The following is a 10397-nucleotide window of genomic DNA, read 5'->3' on the forward strand; positions in this document are numbered from 1 at the left end:
TAAAAAAAAAAAAAAAAATGTATATTCAGCAATGGCCCAATGTAAGCTGTTTTATTAGGTGCCTGGATGTCATTGTCAATTTGGCATTGAATTTATTAGGTGGTTGGGTGCCTTGATAATTTTTTTTTTTTTTTTCCTCTGGCAGTCACGGATACTGAGAAGAATGCAGAAGGCATTACAGACTTTAGCAGTTTAGAATTCCGGATCTGCATACTAGTCCCTAGTCAGTGACTTACACTTTAAATCCTTAAATAAATTCTATTTCCACCTTTGCAGCCAGATTTGAGAATATATGTGTTTTGTGTTCCCATTTACACAGCATACCTAAAAATAACTTTTGCCTTTCCTAATTTGTTCAGAATAATATGCTAAACAATGTACTATAGGGACACATTGAGGACCTTTTTTTAAAAAAAGATCAGCAACATACAGGTTACCACCCACGCCTTTATATCTTTAACCCTTTGTTAGGGCAGACAGTGTGCACATCTAAATTACAACTGATATTGAACATCTGCTAGCACAGTATGAAGAGGGTTAATTATGGTAAACATACCTCCACAGACCCCCAGCTTAACATTATATTAAAGAGGTAAGCAAAGTAGAATTTGGAACTAATATAAAGTAGGTGTTATCCCAATTTGACTGTAAAGTTGGAAATACACTTTAAAGCAATGTAGAAAGCCAGGCTACATATTTTCTCCATATTGCTTTCCTTTAAAGCATATACCAGACAGTCTGATTTCATCTAAGCCAGGGTGGCAATGACCTTTTGGCACACACTTTTAATTCCAGAAAGGGTGAGTGTTGCAGCTAAAGGGTAAATTCTGAGTGGAGTTGCCTTGAAAATGACACTTTATAGAGCCATTTGATATGAACAAAGAAATGATCATTCCTGTTATTAAAATGTTACTTTTCATATCTTTCATAGGTTGACCAAACAGTTAAAGTTTTGAAGAACAGTGATGTGTGCGTGGGTGGAGGTGTCCAATCTGCCAGTTTTGTTCGGAATAAGCAGGGATCTGACGTGAAAGAAGGTAAAAACTCCCCCTTTAAAAAATGATCTTTATTATTCTATGGAAGCTACTTTCCCTTATGTGCTTTACACTGAATATAACCAGAAGAGGGTTCAGTGAGCCGAAGGAGAATTGATCGTTTCTTAAAGAGGAACTCTGGGCAAATAAACTTTTAACCCCTGCAATGGGGCTAACCCCATGAGTTATACTCATCCGAACCACAATCCCAGCTGGCTCTTAGACCGCTCCAGCGGTTTAAGGTCTGGTGAGTCATCATGTCTAATACAGTGCATTGGTCGAGAGGACACCAAGGGACATTCCCTCGCTGGAGCGGAGGAGAAGACAGGCTGAAGGGACCGGTCTAGTAGCCAGCTGGACTCGGGTGAATATAACGTTATTTTAGCCCCCTAGATAATATGAGCACTCAACCCTTGCAGTGCTAGGTTAGCCCCACTGCAAGGGTTAAGATGTTTTTGTGTGCTCGGAGTTCTTCTTTAATGATGGTAATCTACATTACCCATTAATCAAGTTTTTCCATGCTGGAAAATGTTGAGTGCTGTTTTTTTTAACACCGCTGACATTCTGTGTTCAGCATTAGCTAGTTTAATGTAATCAATATAAAATACATTTTGTAGTAGTTTTATGTTGAAATAATTTAATGCAAAACAAGTATTTGTTAAACAAATACTACTTTCAGGCTCTGAAATTCGAACAGTTCATGTTATATTGACACACCTTTGTTTTACACCCTCTCTAGAAATTTTAGGTCATGTTTGAGTTGAACTGGTGAAATGTTGTTCATCTGGCAGATTGCTGGACAAAAGAGGTGTATTTATTATATTGCGAGTTCATTTTCAGCAAGTCCTGCAAATATCTAATGTCAAAGCAGCTTTAGGAAGCAATTACTCTGGAGAATTAACAAGAAGTGTGTTTTATTACCTAGACACTCCTTCTCTTGAAGTGAATAGTCCGATTTGTTCTGTTGAGATAGAATTACAGAGCGTATCCTTAAGAATTTGTGTAAACTACAAATACAGCTCTCTCTATATTCTCTGAAGGGGGTTATATGTGCAAATTCTTACATTATGAACATTGTCGTTAGAGGACTGTCAAGCAGTGAGTGGGGGTGAGGCAGCAACAAAAAATATTCAAAACTTTGAACATCCCTCGGAGCACCATTAAATCCATTATCAAAAAATGGAAAGGATATGGCACCATAATAGCCCTGCCAAGAGAGGGCTGCCCACCAAAACTCACTGACCAGGCAAGGAGGGCATTAATCAGGCAACAAAGAGACCAAAGATAACCCTTGGGGAGCTGCAACGCTCCACAGCAGAGATAGGAGTATCTGTCCATAGGACCACTTTAAGCCGTACACTCCACAGAGCTGGCCTTCATAGAAGAGTGGCCAGAAAAAAGCCATTGCTTACTGTTCGCCAAAAGGCATGTCGGAGACTCCCCAAACATCTGGAAGAAGCTACTCTGGTCAGATGAGACTAACATTGAGCTTTATGGCCTTTCAAGGAAAACGCTATGTTTGTAAGGAAAGACCTCTCATCACCCCATGAACACCATCCCCACAGTAAAGCATGGTGTTGGCAGCGTCATGCTGTGGGGATGTTTTTCATCGGCAGAAACTAGCAAACTGGTCAGAATTGAAGTAGTGATGCGTGGTGCTAAATACAGGGAAATTCTTGAGGGTAGCCTGCTTTCAGTCTGCCAGAGATTTCAGACTGGGACGGAGGTTCACATTCGAGCAGGACAATGACCCCTAGCATACTGCTAAAGCAACCCTTGAGTGGTGTAAGGGGAAACATTTAAATGCCTTGGAATGGCCTAGTCAAAGCCCAGACCTCAATCTAATTGAGAATCTGTGGCATGACATAAAGATTGCTGTTCGCCAGCTAAACCTATCCAACTTGAAGGAGCTGGAGGAGTTTTGCTTTGAAGAATAGGCAAAAATCCCAGTGGCTAGACGTGCCAAGCTTATAGAGACATACCCCAAGAGACTTGGAGCTATAAGTGCTGCAAAAGGTGGCAATATAAAGTATTGACTTCGGGGTCAAGTTTTCTGTTTCTTATTTCTTGTTTGTATCACAATAAAAAATGATTATGCATCTTCAAAGTGGTAGGCATGTTTTGTAAATCAAGTGATACAAACCCCCCAAAAAATCAATTTTAATTCCGGGTGGTAATGCGACAAAATAGGCAAAATGCCAAGGGGGTGAATACTTTGGCAAGCCACTGTATATTTAAAATTGCTGCTTACATTTTAAATGATTTTTATTTGCATAAAAATCCTGTCTAGCGTCGTCCCACCCCCTATACAGTGTTAAAAAGGGGGATGTGGAAAGTTAGGTTTATTAAAATTAACCTTTTCTGTACTTTGCTGCCAGATTTCATTATCGGTCGTAAGCTAGAGTTAAAGAATTACAAGCCTGGCTTCTGTGTTAATGAGATGAAACTCCAGGGACAGAATCACTTTGAAATTGTTCACAGTAGCTTGCAGTCTTCCCAAAGGCCTGCTCCAGAGAAACAGCTAAAAGCTATTGAATATTTTTTGAAAAGAATTATCAGATATGTTGTGTGAATTGGAACACATACCAAACATAGTTGGGTTTTTTACTGCAAAACTAAAAATACACTTTTTTAAGGGAGCCTAGTTTGTGTTTGTGGAGGAGAGAACAAGCCATTTTTTAATTTGAATTGGGGGCCATGTGCCTCTTTGCTTAGGCTTTGAAATTGGTGCCCAGCACCTGCTCTGCTGAGTCTGCATGGGCCCCTGCTTGTGTCTCTACACTCCGCATGCACTTTCTACTTCCCACTCAGCCTCCCCACCCACTTCTAAGCTGCACCATCACTATAGTCCTTACAGACGATCATCTATGTGCTCCGTACTGCCTTGCAGTGACAAGGTCACAGATGGCCAGATATCCTCCCGTACCCCTGTAGTTATTCTGTAAGTACACCTTGCACATTTTCATTTGGCAGTATGGTGGATCATAGGCACAGAGGGAGTTGTCCTGCAGGCTCTGCTAGATTTCAATCCACTATTTGCTTTGGGGCAGCTTGCAGTGTCCCTTTGGATAAAAGACTGGATGCTCTTTCTAAAGCCCTATTTTCCCTGGCAGGCCCTAACCTGCAGCCGGTTATTTCATTCATCAGATGTCCATCTGCCAGAGCCTGGACTGGTATTGACCAAAGATATATCAGGAATCCAGGATCCTTTTTCTGCAAGTCCATCAACACAGTAGTGCAGGGTAACAAGCAAAAGTCCCAATTCCTGAAGCTCTAAAGGCCTTAAGCTTCTTTTGTCCCTTTCACCTTAACCAGGATATTGTGCTTCCATCTCTTTGTCCTGTGCCAGCATATCCCAAGGAGATATTCCTCCATTCCCGAGGGTTCCCCAAAGGGACAACCTGCTTTTTCCTCCACTATTGCTAGGTGACTTGGATAGATTATCATTCAAGCCTACAGACTTGAGGAGGCCATAGTTCTACTCTTTACTTTCCATTTTCAGTGATGTATGTTTCAGTTAGTATTGCAGTGTAAAGCTTCATATATATTTGTGACTTTCATTTTACAAGTTTGTTTTTCCATATTTCATTGTTATTGTATTAAGTATACACATCTGTAGATTTGGCACAAGAGGAGCTTTCAGTGACTCAGGTCAGACGTATCTGAATAGAGGAGAAAACCTCTAATGAGCAGCGTGCAAAAGGTTGTGTAATTAGTGTAACTACCCACACACCTTGCGATAATGGTACGATAATCGCGGGAAATCCCATGATCGTACGAAGCCGTGCGACCTCTACTACTGTAAGGTCGCATTACTTTTATCTTAGGAACATGTTCGAAAACCCGCCGAGCATCGTACAATGTTCGGCGGGTGTGTAGCATGTTCGTAAGATAAAAGCCGGACAGGCCGGTGTGCGCAAGCGCACACTGCCCGTTCGGCATTGTGGGGCGGGCTTGCGATCATCGCAAGTAGGATCTGCCTGTCCAAGATAGGCAAATCGTACGTTTTTTTTAATTACCTTACAACCATCGCAAGACAAAAGTCTTGTGATGGTTGTAAGGTGTGTGCCCAGCCTTAAAGCCAATTATCCTGCTGCTTAAAAAAACACATTTTTGTAATGGAAACAAAAAAATTATATTGTAGCCTCTTTTTAACGACTCTGATTCCATGCTTTTATATATATATACGGAGCCAGATGGGCTGCCCTCAATAAAGCTTGGTTCCTCAGCATAGTGTAAGGATCTTTCCCTGAAGGAAGGACAATACCTTCCCTGACATGGGGCCTGCTGTTTCAGTTTGTCAAGGGCAGCCAAAATTGGAGTATCCCATTTTTATATTAACACAAAAATCCAGATTTAGTAAGGCCCCTTTCACACAGGCTGTTCAGGAGAGGATCGTGCACGGATCCTCTCCCGATTGCAGATGTAACAGCTAGGACATCCGTGTCCGTACAATTATTTCCTCCATCTTGCGATTTACCAGACCCCATGCCAGTCTATGGGGAATCTGATGTAAACAGACATGTGTCCGTTTACATCAGATTACCCATGATCTGTCCGTCGAAACAGAACACTATTCTGTTTTTTTCTCGGACCCGGCCAGAGGCGGGAGTAACCGGGTGTAAATGGGCGCTCATCCATTTATACACGGCTGCTCATAGACTTGCATCGGGCATCCAATTGGGTCCAACTGACAGGCGGACCCGATTGGAGCGACTCCGTGAAAGGGGCCATGGAGTGTTTGCTTTATCCTCGTTCTAATGTACTAAGTTTTTGCAGATTGCCAGTAGGCAGCCAAGAGCCACAGGTTTGATGCCTTCTTGCTGAGAAACAATTGTGATCCCTGTAACATGGCTGATGGTGTTGTTGATAACTCTCAACTGTGCATGTCTGCCCCTGTACTAATTAGTCGCTTTTAGCCTGCCAATCATTGTTCTGGAACAGTAGCTACATAGTACTGGTGCAGAGATCACTGACAGAACCACAGAACCAATGTTAAAGTAAACTAAGTAACTATTGACACCAGCTACTGACCATTACTGTAAGGGAAACCTACCTTCTTACAGATCTGTGCACTTGCATGATCTAGATCCCTCCCCAGGGATGCTTGTCTTCTATACAAATATAATATCTCTTATTGCTGTTACTGTTTTCAAAATTGCACATCTGCCATATCTTCTGAACACAATGATGGACATAAATTCCTAATGAATCAAAATGTTGTAAATCCTTTTATCAACTAATGCACACCACCCACATTACATTCTGATGATACAATCTCCTTTTGATCTAGCAAGTATCTTGTGCAAGAGCCTGCCTGATTTGGTTACAAATTAATTGAACAATTCGGGAGAATATATATAGGATTGTATGTGCATGGTGAGCATAAAACACTGTGGATTATCCAGATACTGTACTAAATGTGAGCATTGTTTGTCGGCCTCTTAAGTATTTATTTTTTTATATTTTGGACAGAGGACTACCTCCGTTATGCACATGGCCTCATATCGGAATATATACCGGAAGAACTCCACACTGAGCTGTCACAGTATCTAAAGTAAGATTTGCATCTACTTAGTAACATTTTGAATAATTAAAATATGTTAAAATATAGATAATCAGTGCTAGACTGGTCCTATTTAGCAATCAACGCATGGTCAAGAGAAAATGAATGGTGGCTCTGCAAAGGGCTCTTTTGCACCTCCTTACACTTGCTTTACCTGTGCTCCCTTGACGTTTTTTACTCCTCCACAGCCGTAACTGACATGATTGGTATTGGTGACCCAAGGGAGTGGTGACATTGCTCCCCTGTAATGACTGTGCATGGGAGGAGGTCTCATGCTCTTCCATACCTAGAAATTCCAGGTATTGTGAATGCCTGCAGAGGAGGGAGAAGTGGAAAGGGATCGCTGGTAAGGAAAATATAATGTGGTCGAGGGGGGTGGCCTTTGAAGAGACGCATGTTCTGGTTCTGTAGCGCTGCATATTGAAGTGGATACATCATTAAGATGACAGAAAATGGCTAACTGGAATAACTTGCTTCCCTTTTCCCAGTAGAAATGGCATAAGTTATTATTATTACATAGTATTTATATAGCGCCAACAGTTTGTGCAGCGCTTTACAATATAAGTTCCCCATACATGTATTGGAGGAAAGAAATCATAGTTAGGGGAAAGAGTTGTAGTTTGCCCTAAAATTTCAAATGTCAACTTAAAAACTTGTCAACTCTTTATTTTACCGTGCAGCCTCCCAGATATCTCCAGTCCAACTCCTGAACCCCCCCCAAAGGTAAATGATGTAGCAATGTGTGTATACTGCAGTGGTGTGTTCTGAAGTATCAGAAAATCCAACTAATACCTTTCCTTCTTCCTTTTCTATGAAATGCACTAAAATTTACTATCACTTTCTCATAAAAATGTCAACATTACCAGGCCATAACCGGTCAGCACAGTTTCCTTGTTTTGCACGTAATTTTGCATTAAAGGTTATTTTACACTGTACCCAGTGGGTACTTTTCATTAAATGGTAACAGGACAGTAAATTGAGAACTTCCTCAATCTAAATTTGCAGAAAAGGAAAATGTCTGACAAACCCGTGGAAGCAGAAGAGGACTACACAAAATTTAACTCCAGTTCAACAAAGAAGGTGGGCATTTTAATCTTCCCAGTTCATGTCATTTTTTTTAAATTAATAATAGCGTGTAGGACATGAATTGTTTACATGCATGATGCATACATAATCACTAGCCTAATATTGCTTAGAAGGCCCTATTCCAAGGGAAACATGATGTTTCTCTGCAGCCCATGTGGAGGTAACCTTCCATTTTTTATTTGTGCATGATTTTATTTACGAGGACTTGTCACTTTTTGGAATATCTTATTTATCCATTTGATGCAAGTTACATTTTAGTTCTTGATGTTTCCTTTTTATAAAAAACAATTGGCCTGATTCTGTGATTCAGTTCTTCTTCTTCCTACTTATGCTCTGCCTCCACATCCCTATGCTTATACGCACTTTCAAAATCATTGTGATTGCTTGATACTTTCAAAAGCATGGAAACTAAAGTACTTAACAGTTCTCAGTTATAGATGAACAGCTACTTTACAGTCTAAAGTTAGTCATAGGCATTTAGTTTTCTCTCCTTCAGGGATGAACAAGAAAATCAGATCAATCCTTCCATCCATGCTAAACCGCGTGGAATCTCTGCTACCAGCTATTGCATTCAGACACTTAACTCTTGCAGCTTCCCTAATAACTGAAGAAAGACTTCATCTGACAGGATGCAGTCACTGTTCAGCCGCTTACTTGCCACCCTGCTCAGTTGATTGTATAAACTACTTTTGTTAAGCTGGATGGTGGTCAGATTTTGCCCAGTATAGCAGGAATTGGCCAATATTTGCGCTATGCATGGCCAGCTTAAGGATGCCCATCGGTATGAGGGGATGGTGACATGTGGAGGAGCAATCTGATCACTTTTTCATATATTGTTCCCCTGCCACAGAAATGCAGGCTGTTGATCAAGCTCCTGCAGAACATTACCAGTAGGGATGCACCGAAACTTTTCGAGTACCAGTGCCGATACTTGGCATTTTCATGAGAACTACCAGGGTTGCAGAGGTTGCAGCTGTGACCTGGCTCTGGTGCTGCTCCACCACTGTCCTGAAATCATTAGTCTGTATTGTTTTAGAAAAACTGTCACATGACAATAAACAAAAATGTATCAGTACTCGTACTTGTAAGTACTCGGCAAGTACCAGTACTCGTACTCGCAAAACTGGTATTGGTGCATCCCTTTATTTATAAAAACAAAATCATACATTAAAACAAAGATGTACAAATCCCAGGAGCTCCGTGTGCTCCTTACAAATGAGCAGCTGCCTCCTAATTTTTGAATTTTTCTCTTATCTAGTCTTGGAGCTCAAAAGTATCGGCACATGTACTCGTACTTGTAACGAGTACTGTACTTGGTATCTGTGCAACCCTAATTACCAGCATGCATATTGCAGGGTAAAGCAGTAGTGATTGAGAAAGGTCCAACCAAAACTCCACCCCTGGCCCAAAATCGCCAACAGTCCCACTGCCTAACCCCATGAATGTGAGATTGCCATACAAAAACTGGAGGCCTAGTGGCTCTGTTTATTGTTAGTGGGTACCATCAGACTTGCCAGCTCCTATTTTTTGGGTAATAGGAGGGAGGCATTGAGCGATAGAAGACCTTTTCTAATTGATAGTGGGTGCACCCCACCAACATAAGTTGGTACTGGGTGTATCTATTTGGATTTGCCTCTCTATCATGTAAACATAAACCACAATCTTTGGGCAGCCCAAATGTGCATGTTTGTATCGGAATTTGTCTACATGTTGAGAAATCCCAATGGCCATGTTAGAATGAAAATGTATCTATTTAAGGAATAATTAAACCCCAATATGTCTTCAGTATCATTCAAAGTAAAGATAGAAGTCACCAGCACTCACTTGTAATGTACAAAAAGAATAGCACTTTGATGCGTCACATGCATCAAGAAGCCAACGTTTCGGGGACACGCAGGGTCCCTTCATCAGGGCGACATCGTCACGATCTTTACTTGGACTGTAGCAAGGCGCCATCCGTGTCGTCACTTCGTGCACCAACGGACATTTCGTTTGGTTCAAGTGCTGTATGGTGTGCAGGTGATTCTTTAACGCTATTCAGTATCAGTTAAGTATTTTTAAAATGATATATTTAATCATGATATACAGTATCTCCAAATACATAGCTTTTTCAAAGTTAAGTGATATTTTGCTTGTGTTGTTACTTTTATAGGCCAATAGCAAGATGACTGCAGCCCAAAAATCTCTGGCTAAAGTGGACAAATCTGGGATGAAAAACATATCCTCCTTTTTTAGTCCTAAGGGAAAGAGCACAAAATAGAAAATGTGGGTAGCGATGCAAGGTTATATGAAAGAAAAGATGTTTTATTTAATTAAAAAGTGTTATTTTTTTGGCAGTTGGTTGTTTTGAAACAGAGCATGTGTTTTATATGCTGTAATAATGGAATTTGTAGTAAATAACTTTTCAATGAACACGTTTGGACTGATTTTTGGGTAAACAATGCTTCTTTATTCAGATTCATCCATTGTTTAAGATTAAAAAGAGTAACTTTTGCCGAACAAAGTAGTGATTAAGAAAGTATTTTTCCTGCAAATGCATCCTTCACTCTACAAGAGAAACTGTCAGGAGAGCATCGGACACCTAGCAAGCAATTTACATGAGGGAATTGAACTAGACTATGCGCAGTGAAGATCTCTACACACATTAAATGCTTGGAGCCCCAACCTGCTGATATTGGATGGATCAGGCCACAATCAGTATATCTAAAGAA

General features: G+C 40.7%; 1 protein-coding gene across 2 annotated transcripts in view; it reads left to right on the forward strand.

The window, feature by feature from the left end:
- RNASEH2B (ribonuclease H2 subunit B) overlaps positions 1-10002 on the forward strand; it is a 22507-nt gene extending 12505 nt beyond the window's left edge. Inside the window, exons 7-11 of one of the 2 annotated variants that reach the window (XM_018556472.1) lie at positions 932-1037; positions 6510-6591; positions 7281-7323; positions 7606-7680; positions 9839-10002. In XM_018556472.1, coding sequence (XP_018411974.1) covers positions 932-1037; positions 6510-6591; positions 7281-7323; positions 7606-7680; positions 9839-9946 — 414 coding nt within the window. In that variant the 3' untranslated portion in view covers positions 9947-10002. The remainder of the gene's footprint in view (positions 1-931; positions 1038-6509; positions 6592-7280; positions 7324-7605; positions 7681-9838) is intronic. The other variant, XM_018556473.1, reaches the window with a different exon arrangement.
- Positions 10003-10397: the final 395 nt, after the last annotated feature.

This window comes from Nanorana parkeri, unplaced genomic scaffold, assembly GCF_000935625.1.
Source record: "Nanorana parkeri isolate BGI_ZX_2015 unplaced genomic scaffold, ASM93562v1 scaffold238, whole genome shotgun sequence".
Classification (NCBI taxonomy): domain Eukaryota; kingdom Metazoa; phylum Chordata; class Amphibia; order Anura; family Dicroglossidae; genus Nanorana; species Nanorana parkeri.